The 15,385-nt window shown below is 46.8% G+C and overlaps 2 protein-coding genes across 5 annotated transcripts in view; one reads left to right on the top strand and one right to left on the bottom strand.

The window, feature by feature from the left end:
- The window catches only part of COL4A6 (collagen type IV alpha 6 chain), a 117,750-nt gene extending 115,414 nt beyond the window's left edge, over positions 1–2,336 (bottom strand). For all 3 annotated transcript variants that reach the window (XM_089536487.1, XM_089536488.1, XM_089536489.1), the window contains exons 1-2: positions 2,113–2,336; positions 1,931–1,985 (exon numbers count right to left, since the gene is read on the bottom strand). In XM_089536487.1, coding sequence (XP_089392613.1) covers positions 1,931–1,958 — 28 coding nt within the window. In that variant the 5' untranslated portion in view covers positions 1,959–1,985; positions 2,113–2,336. The remainder of the gene's footprint in view (positions 1–1,930; positions 1,986–2,112) is intronic.
- A 1,321-nt stretch (positions 2,337–3,657) lies between these two features.
- The window catches only part of LOC149308798 (uncharacterized), an 87,927-nt gene continuing 76,199 nt past the window's right edge, over positions 3,658–15,385 (top strand). For both annotated transcript variants that reach the window (XM_089536484.1, XM_089536486.1), the window contains exon 1: positions 3,658–3,988. In XM_089536484.1, coding sequence (XP_089392610.1) covers positions 3,893–3,988 — 96 coding nt within the window. In that variant the 5' untranslated portion in view covers positions 3,658–3,892. The remainder of the gene's footprint in view (positions 3,989–15,385) is intronic.

Here is a 15,385-nt window from a genome sequence, read left to right as displayed (position 1 = left end):
ATTGATGCGTTGTTGTTGTTGCTTTTGAGAACCTTGAAGTAGTTTCCTACTTTGGCGACCCTAAGGCAAATCTATTACAGGGTTTTCTTAGCCATAATTGTTCAGAGGAGGTTTGCCATTGCCTTCCATTGAAGCTGAGAGAGTGTGACTTTGCCCAAGGTCACCCAATGGGTTTCATGGCTGAGTGGGGACTCGAACCCTGGTCTCCAGAGTCATAATCCAACATGCAAACCACTACCTTTTTGCTGTACACTTTTGTGAGTATTTGGTTTGGCACATGTTATGACTACCAGGTTAATACACTCTGAATCCGGTTGCCACAGAGAACGCTGGAGAGGGCTCCTGTGCCTTTAACGGTTGTGTAGAAGGCAGAATCTCAGCAGCTATTGCTTGTTACCTGGTTGTCTGATAAGCCCCAGCTGCTGCTTCACAACACCCTTTGACACAACCATTAAAGAGACATAACCCTTCTCCGGTTTTCAGTCTGCCAATCCTAATTCGGTCTGTTTCCTTTAACAGCGAGTAGCAAAAGGGAATCCATTTAGAAATGGTAAGACAAGCATCTGCACAATTTCAGACCGAGAAGGAAAGCTGGCGACCTGAATTCAGAGCTTGAAAAATTAATTTTTAAACATAATTAGTTACAGATAAAAGTTTCAAGCCCCTCCAAAAGTAGACAGTTATCACTGTAGTTCCAATTTAAAAAACTCTGTGCTTTCCTGTTGTTCAAACATAATTGCAACAATTACGTTTTAAAAATACTAACAAATAGATACAAGCTAATTTTCCATATGCAAAAAGATATACAAGGAATAAACACATGCAACTAAAAACAAACAAGACTAAAAGAAAAGCTAATGTGTATACACACACACACACACACACTAAACAGGGAAACAATGGCTTCCACAGCTGAAAAGTTGCAATATCTGTATTCAAGTCTATATGCTAAGTCTGGAAAATCAGTCTGGAAAGGGATCTTGTAGCACCCTTGAGACTAACCGAAAGAGAGAAGTTGGCAGCATGAGCTTTCCTAGGTACTTCTGTAGTTGTGAGTGCAACCTTGGTGCCACAACAAACTACACATCCCAGGATCCCACAGCATGGAGCCAGGGCAGTTAGGGCAGTATCAAACTGTATCAGATTCTGCAGTGTGGCAGCAGCTTTAACACCAAAAACTAATGACAAAACCCAAAGTCCCTAAGCAGGTTCAAGGTCCGAGAGGAAAGCTCACTTGACCAACTCCTCTCTTCCAGGTTGAACCTTTTGCAGTATGGATGGGGTGCATCTGGGTTGGCCCAAGCAAGGCATCCCTAGTTGGGGGGGTCTGGGTTGTTACTGTCCTTTGCTACCCCTGGGAGGAGAGAGAGTGGGGTGTAGTAGTCAGAGCATTGGACGACGACTTTGGAGACCAGGGTTCGAGCCCATGGAAGCCCCTGGGTGACCTTGGGCAAGCCACACTCTCTCAGCCTCAGGGGAAACCTTGCAAGAAAATCCCTGGAAAGGGTCACCATGGAAGACTTGGAGGCACACAACAACAACTAACAATAATAATGAAGGTATAAAGTGGGTCTAGAGCTTTGCCATGAAACCCACTGGGTGCTGTTGACCACGTCACACTCTCTCAGCCTCAGGGGAAGGTCAAGGAAAACCTCCTCTGGACAAACCTTGCAAGAAAACCCTAGGACAAGGTCTCCATGAAAGACCTGAAGGCACACACCAAGCCACTCCTAATGGGATAAAAGGTGTGCCTAGAGCTCCGCCATAAAGCCCACTCAAGCCACACTCTCTCAGCCTCAGAGAAAGCCTCCCTCTGAAGAAACCTTGCCACGAAAACCCCAGGAGAGACTCCCCATGGAAGACCTGGAGGCACCCAACAGCCATAAAAATCCCTGGAGATGCGTGTTGCCCAGCCTCCCCCTGCACTTACCCCGTTCACGGGATCCGCGTTCAGACATGCGAGTGCCAGAAGAAGAAGCAGCACCCTGCAAAAGGAGGAATACAATAAAGGGAAAAAAGGCTTGCAAAGCCTCAAGCCAATCCAAGTGGGGAGCATGGAGGGGACCCCCCTTTGCATCTCAGCCCCATCTTTCCCCCGACCCCCCTCCTTACCTTCCCTGCATGGCGGCTGAGAAGAGGCTTCAAGGGGGGACCCCAATTCCTGGCCCCAAAGGGGGGGCAGAGAAAGGCTGGGGGCTTTCTCCCTCCCCAGGAGAAAGTTTGTCCTCAGAAGAAAACTTAGACCATGAGGGTCCCCAAAGGGCTCCTAAAGGGGGGTCTTTTGCTCCCTTTTGCAATTGCAATCCAGCGTCTCAAAGTGGAGGCATTTTTGGAGCAAAAGGGGGGGGGCAGAGAGAAAAGGAGCCCCGCGAGGAAAGAGAGGAAGGAGGAGGAGGAGGAATGGAGGAGAGGGAGGGGCGGGGCTGCCTCGGCTGTCAATCAAGGTGCCACAAAGCAAGCCGACGCCCCCCTCTCCCCCCCCCCCTTCCAGGCCAAGTTCCTCCTCTTCCTCCAAAAGGGATGCTAAGGCTGCATCTGCACTGCAGACATAGCTCACTTTGGCTCCGCTTGGATTGCCCAGGCTCCGTACTATGGCACCCTGGAGCTTATAGTTTGCACCAGGGCTCCTGGGGCTTTATAATTTGCATCAGGGCTGTGCATCCACACACACTGCTGAAGGGGTTTGATGCCACTTCAACTCTCCTGGCTCCATACTATCGCATCCTGGGCTTTCTAGTTTGCACCAGGGCGTCTGGGGCTGGTAGTTTGCCCCAGGGCTTTGTAAGGCTTTACAATTCGGCTTGGTAGTTTGCCCCAGGGCTTTGCATCCACACAATGCAGAAGGAACCGGGTCTGACACCGCTTGAACTGCTTTGGCTCCTCCTCGCGATGGGACGCTGGGGTTTCAGGGTGGCATTGAGATTGCATCCACACTGAAGAGTTAATGCAGTTTGTTAGCGCTTGATTTGCAATACTACGGATCCTTTAACTGTGGGGACTTTCCCCTTCTTTGCAGCTCTTTAAAATTGGGATCCTTGGCATCCAATTCATCTAAATGAAGGGACACACCTGTCAAATGGAAAATGAGGGGGCCATAGGAGCCATGGACTGAGAGGGACTCTCTTTTCTTTCCCTCTGGATCACCTGAAATGACTGCCCTCCCTCCCATTCGTGGGAAAAAACCTCCTCTCAAGCAAAGCTCCAAAAGAGGAAGTCACCCCCCAGGGCTAAAGTAGTAACTTCCCTCCTTCCCTTTCCTTCAATACACACCTCAAACTGCCCCCCAGGGGCTAAAGTAACTTCCCTCCCTCTCCTTCCTTCCCAGGTGAAAGGAATCCCCTTCTTATCCCCCCCCAGGGCTAAAGCAACTTCCCTCCTCCCATTCCTTCCATATACTCCTCAAACTGCCCCCCAGGGCTACAAGTAACTTCTCTCCCTCCCTTTCCAGGTGCAGGGAGTCCCTTCTTCAGGGGCCAAAGTGCCCCTCACCATTCGGTCCTTTGCAAGAGCCTCCTTTAACCTGCAAGGCCTGGCTGCGCCTTTGAGCCGGGACCCTTCCGCCGTGCCCCCCCCCCTTCTCTGCCTCTCTCTTTGGGGCGGAGGAATCCCGTCCTGCCCCTTTCCCTCTCTCTCTTTTTTGGCTGCAAAGTAGTCCCGGGAGAGGAGCTCTTGCTGCTGCTGCTGCTGGATTTCGGGCGCAGAGAGGCCAACTTTGCAAGGAGCAGCAGGAAAGGAGGAAGGAAGGAAAGCAAGAAAGGAGGAGAGAAGGAAAGGAAGAAGGCAGGAGCCCACCTCTGCTCAAGCTCTTTCTTGGACCCCCCCCCCAAAGGGCCATGCCAGCCCTGCAAAGCAGAGCCAGGAGCCCCCAAGGCTGCTGAGGACCAAGAGAGAGATGCAAAGGATGAAGGGGGGCCCTCAGGGGCTCCCCCCTCTTTGGCTTCTCCTTCTCCTGCTTCTTCTTCGGGGGGCTCAGGACGTCGGAGCCGCGGTGGGTGCTCCTCCTTGGACCCCCTTTTCCTCCTTGGGGACCATGTGAGAGGGATGGGGGGCTTGGGGGGCTTTTGGGGGGTCCAAGGAAGGCCAAAGGGAACCAAAGGGGACCAAAGGACCCAGCTTGGGGTTCTATAGGGGCTGTGGAGGGGAAATTATTTCCCTATTTGTAACTTTATAGTTAAAAAGTAACTTAAAGGTTCTGGGAAAGTAGGAGGGGGCTGGGCTGGGGGTCTTCTTTTGCTCTTTTGGAAACTTTGCTGCAAGCCAGACGTTGGCAGCCATGCGCTTCCCTGGGCTTCAGGCTGCCTCCTCCTCAGGTGCTGCTGCTCTGGCAGAGATTTGCCTTCCTCCATAAACCTTTGGAGTTGGGAAGCCCAGCCTTCCTCAAGAGGTGCCCTTTCGGGGAGGCTGCAGAGGAGGCTCTCTGGAAAAGAAGGGCTTCCCTGAAGGCACCCACTTCCCAGCACACTTCTGGGTTCCCCCTTTCATTTTGATCCTTGATTGGGAGATATTAAAGGCGGCTGCAAGATTGCAGGGTTTGAGGCTGCAAGGAGGAATGGTTCCCTTCCTTCCCCCTCTTTCCTTTTTTTCCTTTTCCCTCCTCATCTTTTGCTTCTAAGAGCAAGGAAGGCAAGTAGGACTCTGCCTTGGAAGCAGTTGCAAAGGTCTGAGGATGCAAGGAAGAATCGTTTCTCCCTCGTTTCGTTTCTTTTTCTTTCCCTCCTCCTTTTCCTTCCCTCTTTTCCTTCCCCCCCCCTCCTCCTTTTACTTCTAAGGAAAGAGCAGGGAAGACAAGTGGGAGTCTGGCTTGGAAGGCTTGGTAGCAACTTAAAGGGTTTCAGGATGTAAGAAAGAATGATTCCTTCCTTCCTTCCTCCCCCCCTCTTTTTTTTCAAGGAGTGAGGAAGGCAAGCGGGAATCTTGGCTTGGACGTAACTGCAAAGGGTTTTTGCCTTGCATTTGGGCTGGAGAGGAAATGTTGCAAAGCCCCTTTGAGAGGGATGAAGGGGCTTGGCCTTATCTGCTGTCTTGGGGTGCTTTCCTATCCACCCATCTGACATATATTTCTTGGTGAGGAGAGGTATAGCCAAAGTGCCAAATGGGGTGGGATTGCCATCTGGGGCAGAGATGAAGTGTTGCAGCCACCCTACAAACTCCCCTTTGAGAGGGATGTAAGGATATGGCATTACCTTCTGTGTTTGGGTGCTTTCCTATGACTATCTTAGATGCATTTCTTGGTGAGGGGAAAGGTACCTGAGGTGCCAAATGGGCTGGGACTGGTTTCCCCTTTGGCCTTGCAGTCTGGGGCAGAGATGAAGTGTTGCAGCCACCCTACAAACACCTCCTTGAGAGGCATGAAGGGGCTTGACCTTATCTGCTGTCTTGGGGTGCTTTCTTATCCCCATCTTAGATGCTTTTCTTGGGGAAGGGAGAGAGATTTGAGGTGCCAAATGGAGTGGGACCAGTTTCTCCTTTGGTCTTACAGTTTGGGGCAGAGATGACACATTGCAGTCACCCTACACACCTCTCTTGAGGGAGATGAAGGGGCATGGCATTATCTGTTGGGTAGGGTGCTTTCATGCCCATTTGTCCTATATTTAGAGGAACACTAAAGGTACCAAATGGGGTGGGACTGGTGGCAAGGATGCTGTTTCCCCCCTTTGGCCTTGCAGTCTGGGGCAGAGATGAGATGTTGCATCCACCCTACCAACTCTCTCTTGATCAGGATGAAGAAACATGACACTATCTGATGTATTGGGGTGCTTTCTTTTGCCCATCTTAGATGCGTTTCTTGTAAGAGGCAGATACGTGAAGCACCAAACGCAATGGGGCTGGATGGCAGGGATGTTGTTTCCCCTTTGGCCTTGCAATCTAAGGCAGAGAAGTATTGCAGCCACCCTAAAAACTCTCTTGGCATTATCTGCAGTGTTAGGGTGCCATGGAAGGGTGACTTTGGGCAAGTAACACTCTCTCAGCCTCTGGGGAAGGCAAGGACAAATCTTGCCAAGAAAATCCCAGGATAGGTTTTCCATACATCAGAAATGACTTGAAAGGCACACAGGGTGCTTTCTTAGGCCCATCTTGGATGCATTTCCTAGTGCGGGGAGATACGCAACTTGCCAAACGGGACAAGACCACCAATAGTGGGAAGGTTGTTTCTCCTTTGGCTCAACTGTCTCCTTCAGGTTCCTGCATCCTGGTTCCCTTATCTCTCCCGCCACCCCCCTTTCCCACCCCCAACTACAGCCCTCTCCTTCTCCCTCTCTTCCTGGGGGAATGTCTTTTATCAAACAAAGGCATGTATAGTTTTGTCTAGCTCTCTGGCACTTCAGATGGATGCCTCAACCCTCTTCAAGACCTTCTCTGAGCTCTGGAAGCCACTTGGGCAGCTGGGAGGACCCTCTCCTTCCTCCATGCTTAGCCCAGCCCTGTCTGGTGTGTGTGTCCAGTGTGAGGGTTTAGCACAAAAGAAGGAAGGAGCTCAGTTCCACTCAAAGACCTTCGACCTTAATCTCCTTTCTCCCCCAGCCCCTGCCTCCCACGGTTTCTGGGATGTGGATGGAGCATATCTCTCTGTCTTGGGGCCAAAGGGGCAGATTCTGGTAGTTTCTGGTGATCTCTGGATGCCAGGACTTGAAAGAAGGGTTGCAATTTGGTGCCTGTGTGTTTTGTCAGTTAAAGGGTCTTGTTGCACAGCTAAGTCGCTTTAAACTCATATAAATGCATGTGGCGGTGTGTATCCTACTATGGGGGGGGTGCTCTTGCGCATTTGAAAAAAGGGGGCCTTGCAGAGTCCTGTCTTAATGTCACATTGCTATACAGTCAGCCCTCTGTATGCACAGATTCTACCAGCCATGGTTTGAATGTGTGTGTGTGTGTGTGTGTGTGTGTGCGCATGCACAGATTCAACCATTCATGGTTGGAATCTATATAATGATATAGATATATAGCAAACCTTGATTTTGCCATTTTATATAAAGGACACCATTTTACCATTCCATTGCATTTAATGGGATGTGAGCATCCATCAAGTTTGGTATCCACAGGGGGACCTGGAACCAAACCCAAGCAGATCCCAAGGGCCCACTATATAGGGCTGTGGAGAAGTCTAGAAGTGTGCCTTGACCTCAGACAGCCAATTTATGGACCTCTAGATGTTGCTGGATTGCAGCTCCCATCAGCCTTCACCACTGGTTAATGTTGCTTAAAGCAGGTAGGAGCTGAGCTCCAGTAACATCAGGAAGGCTACACACTTTCTGCCCTCTAGAGCATGATTTTGTGAGAGAAACAAGATTGACACCTACTAAATGCACTTCTGTTCATACTTGTTTTTATGTAGGGTGAATTGTTCCTATTTTACAGATTGGGAAGTCAAGCTACAGTTGTAGTCCATGGCTGCTCACTGACCTGTGACAGAGGTGGGACGTGAAACCAGCCATTCGTCACTCTTGTGGTTGCTGTGTGCCTTCAAGTTGTTTCTGACTTATGGCAATCCTAAGGCAAATCTATCATGGGGCAAGATTTGTTCAGAGGAAGTTTGACATTGCCATCTGCTGAGGCTGAGAGAGAGTGACTTGCCCAAGGCCACTCAGTGGGTTTCATGGCTGAACTCTAGACACACCTTATATCTTCGTGATGGCTGCATTCACTGTTATGTAGTACAGATATGCTTGCCATCATGTACCTATCTGACTGGTGATAGTCTGGCTCCAATTCCTGAATTTATAGCTTTAAGAACCAATAGCACAACATTTGGCTTGGGAATGGGTGACCAACCATTGTAAAGGATGTTGCACTATTGTAGTGTTGTTATCCCAGAGGCCAATTGAAATTTCCAGACAGTTTCCACTGTCGTCTTAAAGGTACTGATGTAATTATTACTAATAATATCTCCCCTTTAGAGTGATATGTAATATCCTGGCCCCTATAACCATAATAAAAACAATGCTGGAGAAACAGATAGCAATCGCTTATGCTGTGTGCATTTAAGATCATACTGGGTTCAGCAGTAGTGTATTAAATTAATTAATTGCAACCCTAAAAAGTTGGCTGATCATAAGAGATGAGAATTAGAGTGTGTATGTATAGATATTAAAGGATCCCAGATGTTTTTCATGCAAACCTCCCCTAAGCATTTTGTGAGTAGAAAGAACTGAACTAACACTTTCATGATTATCGTCTTCTTGGCCAATATCTGATGTATTCAGATTTTTGGTTTAAGGTGCTGTAACATAAACCAGCTTACAGTATAGACTGATATAACATGGATAACTTAGGCCCTATACAGACAGGCCAAAATAAAGCTGCTTCAGGTCACTTTGGAGGTATGGTGTTTCAATGATGCATGTGTCCTAAGAGGCCAGAAGCTGTGCCAAAGCCACACTTCAGTCTTAAGGAATGGAGCGCAGCTTTGGTGCAGCTTCTGGACTCTTAGGACACATGCATCATTTAAACAGCATACCTCCAAAGTGACCCGAAGCAGCTTTATTTTGGCCTGTCCGTATGGGCCCTTAGTTACTTCTTTAGTTAATTTCCCTCTTTCTCTAGGGTTTTGGAGACTGGGGTTCAATTCTTCGCTTGGCCATGGAAACCTGCTGGGTAACCTTGGGTGAGTCACACACTCTCAGCCCCAGAAAACTCGGTGATCTTAGGGTCACCATAAGTTGGAAATGGCTTGAAGACGCAAAACAACAAGTGTGTATTCGGGTTACAATCATCCTTTAATCGTCCTTTGAACCCCCAGCCACACTTAGTTATGAAAAGACTCCATTGCAGAATAAATGTATGAAAGCAACATCTGTTGGTGTCAACTGTCTGCCTTCGCTGTACCTTCATAATTAAAGACTCCTAAAATTGCAGTTACATAGAAGTGAAACTAAAGAGTCAAGGAAGGAATGTTAATTGAGTTGGGAGTGCATCTGCCCGCAAGTGAACAATTCTTCTAGAAGTTACTAATTTGTCTCAATCAAAATGCTTTCTTGTGAGTCCTGTCTCTCAGGTTGTACCTCATAATATTTCCTGCCCCACTGTGGACCAGTTTCAGGTCTTGCAGTTTTCCCAATCTGGATAGAAGGGGTCTTTAAGCTATATCGAGTCTCTTGGGTCCAAAACACACTGCAGAAATAATCCAGATCGAGACGGCTTTAGCTCAATGCTAAAGAATTCCAGGAACTGTAGTTTTGTGAGACATTTAGCCTTCTACAGTGCCACAATAAACTACAGTTCCCAGGGTTCCCTAGCACTGAACTAGGGCAGTTTAAGCGGTGTCAAACTGGATTATTCCTGCAGTGTGTATTGATCTATAAACCTCTGTAGTCTTTCAGGAGAGACTGACAACCAACTGAGCAACTGGATTCCCTAATACTGAGTTTAATTCATCCCAGTAATGCATTTTAGAGAAAACAAATAATAGATCAAGGAAGCCAATGCTCAGTTTGTATTAATATAATGAAATTCCAGGGAGAGCATTAATTAGTGCAGAATTAGTAATGATCTATTTAGACCATAGGAGCCTCCCTTTAGATACCTGCAAGAACAACTTGGAAGTAGCTAAGCATTCAAAGATATAGCCGTGTTAGTCTGCAGAATTGCCATAAATATGTACACAATTTGCAGCTCTACTATCTGTTTCCTCCAAAGAGTCTGTGGAACTGTGAACATCTGCTTGGAGGCAGTTTGGAGATGGATGAAGACAAATGAGCTGAGGTGCGAGCGAGATAAAACAAAAGTACTGATCTGAATAGAGATGTGAGGCTGGTATTGAGTGAGTTAGCTCTCCTCTTGAAAGCCCAAGGTTGAAGGGTCTTCTGAGCTTGATTCTATCTCTGGAAGCACAGACTATCATGGGGGCCTTTGATCAGTTTTGTTTGTTTCACCAGTTTTATTGCCATGTGGAGAAAGCAGGCCTTGCTGTAGTCATCCATGCCCATATCTCATCCAGATTAGACTATCGTAAGAGAATATGGTTCTGGAGAAGGTTTGGAAGCTGATGCTGAGTCCTGCTGGCTAATTGTTTGCAGAGACTACAGACTTTGCTCCTCCAGATGTTTTGGACTTCAGCTCCCAGAAGCCTCAGCCAGCTTGACCAGTAGTCAGGAATTCTGGGATCTGAAGTTCAAAACATCTGGAGGAGCAAAGTTTGGGAAGCAGTGGACTGCAAGATGTGGTGCTTTAGAGCCAGGTTTAATCTAAGGATGATCTCCACTTATAGCATCCTCTCCAGGGCCTAAGATGGAGGCTTTGTTCATGTGCTGCTGGTAGGACTTATAAGACCAAGTTGCTTTGGACTTATGGCGACCCTAAGGCAAACCTATCGCAGGGTTTTCTTGGCATGATTTGTTCAGAAGGGGTTTACCTTTGTCTTCCTCCGAGGTTGAGAGAGTATGACTTGCCCAACATTGTCGTTGTGTCCCTTCAGGTCATTTCCCGAATTTATTGTGACCCTAAGGCAAACCTATCATGGGATTTTCTGGGGCTGAGAGGATGTAGTTTGCTCAAGGTTTCTGTGGCTGAGCATGGATCTGAACCCAGAGCCCTAGTTCTACACTGAAACCACTGTCCCATGCTGGGTTTCCAGGAGCAAGCAAGGATTCAAACCCTGGTCTCCAGAGGCTTTTTCCATGGTTTCCCTATTTTGTGCCCTCCTTGGGTAAAGTCTGCCTCAAAAACCTGGATGTTTCGCTTGGCTTTTAATTGTTGCTGGATTGATGCCTTCTACTGTAATTGGATTTTCACTTGCATTTAGAATGGTGTTTGAATGCAAGGCTGGTTTTAATTGAACTTGCAGTATATTATTACTGTTGCGTGTGAAGAAGATGTATTTTTAAAACGTTTTAAAGTTAGCCTAAAAGCATTTTTAAATTGCAGGGGTGTCACCTTAGCCTCTGAGCGGATGCTATCTTTGAAAATGACTTTGGCTGTAATAATAAAAGCAAGCAAATGTACTCCTAAATCTTATATGAAGCAGCTATTTTAGTGCTTTCTTTAAACAATGTAACACTGGAAGGGATTGTTTTCTTGCATCCAATGAATCCTAAGAACAGAAAGGAAGCCAGAACAAGTAAAAAGTTACTTGTTAGCAGTTCATCATTCTTGTTCCTTGCTACTATATCTATCAAGTAATTGCTGCCCTTACTTATGGCCATATTTAGGAAGCAATTGTTGCATTGCGTATTGCATTGTTGGCTACTTTCTGGTCGTTTTATTTCCTTGGGAAATGGAACCACATTAGGAAAAAATAAAAGAGGAATTGCAGAATGGATTCTGGCCATGGATGAATATAGCTGGTTGAGCGTGCGGGAAAAGGCTCATTTCAGCAGGATGTGAAAAGTAAACCAGGGAAATGTGGCATGTAAAAGTGTGAAGCTGCTGCAGTGCTAAGGCATTATATTCTTTGAAGGGACACATTTCCTTCAAAAAGCAACCTAGCACATCATGAGATTTATGGATTTATTTCAAGGATAATGGGAGGATGATTTTGGTTAGTGACAATGTTAACTATGGCCCAGTCCAGACAGGCATGAAAGGATGCCCTTGTCACATGCAAGGGGTGGCGCTTCTAGATGCCCCTCACCCCTTGCGTGTGATGAGAGCATCAAAATGGCGTCACCCTGTACAGATGGGCGCCATTGTTGTTAAGTGCTGGATGTATAGCATCCGCATGTCGCGGCACCATTATGACGTCGCGAGTGTGCCATTGGCACATTGCAGTGTCATAATCGCACCACAAGACAAACCCGCTTTTTGTGGGTTCTTTTTGGTCCGTGAAGAGGTCCTGCGGTCTGGAAACTGCAGCATCCCTGCAGATCAAAACCAGGCACTGGGAAACCGCCCTTTTTGGGCGGTCTGTACCCTGCCTATATTTCTACACTACTTCCATACCACACTAAACATAAATAAATAAAGGCCTGCTACCCATGGGCGCTTTGTGGTGTGGCGGCAGCAATATTAAGGTTCGGGAGTGCACAGAAACCACATGCTCCTGAACCCTAATACATCCATACTGGGGCTGCCATGATGCCGTCACTGTCACCATACAGTGACCAGCCGTCGCTGGCAGGAAGTGGCATCATGGTGGCGCTCCTTCCTGCTTCTGGCATCACAAAAAAGGAGCCGCTCTAGGCGGCTCTTAGACATGGGGCAAAGATGGGTGGCATGGAGCCATCCATCTGTACTGCCCCAATGTGTACTTCCTATTTCCTAAATAACGGAGCCCATCTTGTGATGAAGCTGACCAAGTAGACATTAGGAGATATGATCAGGCCTATTGCATGATTGTCAGGCCAGCAAGATAGGCTTGCATTGCTACTTCCATTCCATCTTCTCCTATTTGCCAAAGGAAGTGTTGTGGATTATCTGGGGGTTTGTTCCTTGGCTCCTGTCCTGCTAAATGAAACCTTAGATCCATCAAAGCCCCTTGGATTTGTTTGGCAGATGAGAAGATGAGATAGCATTGTTCATCTTCTAAGTAAACCCGACACCATTTTTATTGTGGATTTGTTGATATGTCTATTATACCATTATATAACCCTCTTGTGTTGCAGCATTGGTTTGGGTTGTTGTAGTCCAGTGAGGTGGAAAGAGTGCTTACAGCAGAGTCTGGTAGCATTAGCAGTAGTGCTGATGTGTTAGGATTCGGTTGTTAAAGCAAGCTCCTTGCATTTATTTCCCTTTCCAAGAAAGTGTAAAGATGCTGGGTTTTTTGGTGACATGGTGAGGTATACATCTCCCTTATGCCTTCATGTGATTTGGAGAGGGGCTGTTGCAGAGGCTGATACTCTTTTACACCCTTCCCAGGACTTGTTGTATTGTTTTTGTGTATGTGTGTTGTGTATTCCTTCAAGTCACCTTTATGGTGACTCCCTGAATTTCATAGGGTTTTCTTAGGGAAGGGATACTCAGAGGTGGTTTTTCCAGTTCCTTCCTCTGAAATAGAGCCTACGCAGCATCACCTGGCGTTCATCCTTCCAAGCACTAACCAGAGCTGACCCTGTTTACCTTCCAAGATCAGAAAGGGTCTGGTGCCTTTAGGGTATTTAGGCATACTCTACAATAGCCCCTCTGAATTCTGTTGGCCATTTGGTTGCTGGCGGAGAGTGGCATGGGGGGGATTGGAGACACATCTGTCTATTTTCTTATGGTCAAATGCAACCGACTGACATCAACTGCTCAGATTTTCAAAGTGGAGGATGTTCTCAGTCTGTGTCTGGTTATGAAGACATGGCCAGACACTTCTCTGGTTTCTTCATTCTCCACCAGCAACAGGGGGTTATCATAGCACAATGGTGAATCTCGGAGATGGTAGCAGAGTCATGGATTCAAATCACAAGGGAAGAGAATCTACCTAAACATTAGGAATAACTTCTTTATCATAAAAATGGCTCAATAGCAGAACAGAGTGCCTCGAAGGGGGGGCACCTCAAGGATAGTGTTTAAACAGAGCTTGGATGGGCAACTTTCAGGAATGCTTTAGTTATGTATTTCTACATGGCAGATGCTTGGATGAGAAGGTCCTTGTGGCCCCTTCCCATTCTAAGATTCTATTCTATTCTAAAGGCTTTTTCTTTTGAAAGAAAGAAAACATACCAAATATTACTGCATTAATTCCAGCCTTGTTATCCTGAGATGCAGCCTCAGCCTAAATAAACAAGAAATTCCAACCCTGTTCCAACTACAGACCTTGGCAGACAGTTGCGGGTCACTGACGGGTCACTCCTTTCTCCTCCAAATATCAATTTATAACCTCCAGCCATCCAAGGTGAAAGCCTGGCAGTGTACTTGGCCGGCTGAGACACCTTTCCTTGCCTACCCAATAGCTTTGGAGGCATTTATGGTTTGGGCCCATTAGATTCCACCTGTTGCTGTTGTGTCTTCAAGTTATTTCTGAGGCAAATCTATCATGGGGCTTTCTTGGCAAGACTTGTTGCCAAGAGGCAGTTTGCCTTTGCCTTCCTCTGAGGCTGAGAGTATGAGGTGCCCAGCGGGTTTCCATGGCCAAGCGGTGATTTGAACCCTGTTCTCCAGAGTCATAGTCCAACACTCATGCTGGCTCTCAGTTTTGAACCATAGAGGAGAGCAACTAGCTAAGAAGGAGTCCCTGTGCTGCTTCTTCATGTGTTTCTGAATTTCCAAATATTGTTTGAGTGGAATGTGGAAATGCCATGTCAAAAAACCCTGGGTTATAATGCAAAATTCTGAGGTTCTTGTCTGTTGATGATGACAGATACAAGTCTCAAGATGGGAGGATGTCTTCTATGGGTTGTGAAGACAAGTCATTACTGGGTGGAACTGGTAGATAGAAAGTGTGTGTGTATATATATTATGCATGTGTGTATGTCCTCTTCCTCCCATGAGTATTTATATCCACTAAGAGAAAATCTGGTGCTGCACTTTGTCAGTCTAGGGAGTATTTATACCATGACGTGATTGTGGAAATAGACACAGTTGTGCAGTGAAAGTGAGATCTGAGATAAATGTTCATATATTTTAAAACTAGTTACATTCAGCCCTCTGTACCTGCAGAACGAGCCATTCATGGCTTGAAATTATTCCAGAACATACGCATTCCCAAAAGCAAACCTTGATTTTGCTATTTTATGTAAGGGACACCATTTCACTATACCACAGTGGAGTGGAATTTTGGTATTCACAGATGTTCCTAGGACCAAACCCTAAGTGAATACCGAGGACCCAAGATCGAAATAGGGTTTTGCATTTTAATGGAGTGCTCCAGGGCTGTAGCTAAGGGAAAACCAAAATGGGAGTATTGCCCTCCCAAATAAGAATTCTGCCCAACTGCAATACATCTCCAAATTTCTAGCATTGTAGTAACTTAAAACTTCAGTTTGGTATTCCAAAAGACAGTTTTGACAACCAAAGAAAAGGGGCAGGCAAAGAGACCAAGGGAACATGAACACAGCAAGTAACACAGTTCTAGGTGTGACCAATTTTCAGTGTCTTACTCTCTCTTGCAAGTGCTAGAAATGCTGGGGCCAAAGGGGACATTTGGCAGGACAACAGGGTCTTAGATGTGGGGCAATGCTTTCATCCCCCATCATCACTACAACCCTGGAGCTGTTGAAAGGAAAAGGGGTGGAGGGGGGTGAAGAAAAACCTCATCAGATCCTATTTCTAGATGCATTTGGGGCACTTTGTGTACTTGTAATCCCTGAGAAGTTGCCTTTCAGAGCCAAGACCAATACTTGGGAAAGAGTGCTGGCCTGGGTATAGAGAAGTTCTAGCAAGGCTGCCAGAAGGCTTCTTGCTTTAGGCCAAGCAGGTCGTGAGAGATTAGAAGATGGAAGAGAAGTTTTCTCCTCTATGGTCTTTCCCCTCCTTCCTTCCAGCAACCCTTTAACTGGGAGGTAATTGACAGCAATGTTGGGAAAACTGC

Source organism: Sceloporus occidentalis, unplaced genomic scaffold (assembly GCF_023333645.1).
Source record: "Sceloporus occidentalis isolate IW3139 unplaced genomic scaffold, rSceOcc1.0.p SCAF_8, whole genome shotgun sequence".
NCBI lineage: Eukaryota > Metazoa > Chordata > Lepidosauria > Squamata > Phrynosomatidae > Sceloporus > Sceloporus occidentalis.
This window is presented reverse-complemented; position numbering and strand designations above follow the sequence as displayed.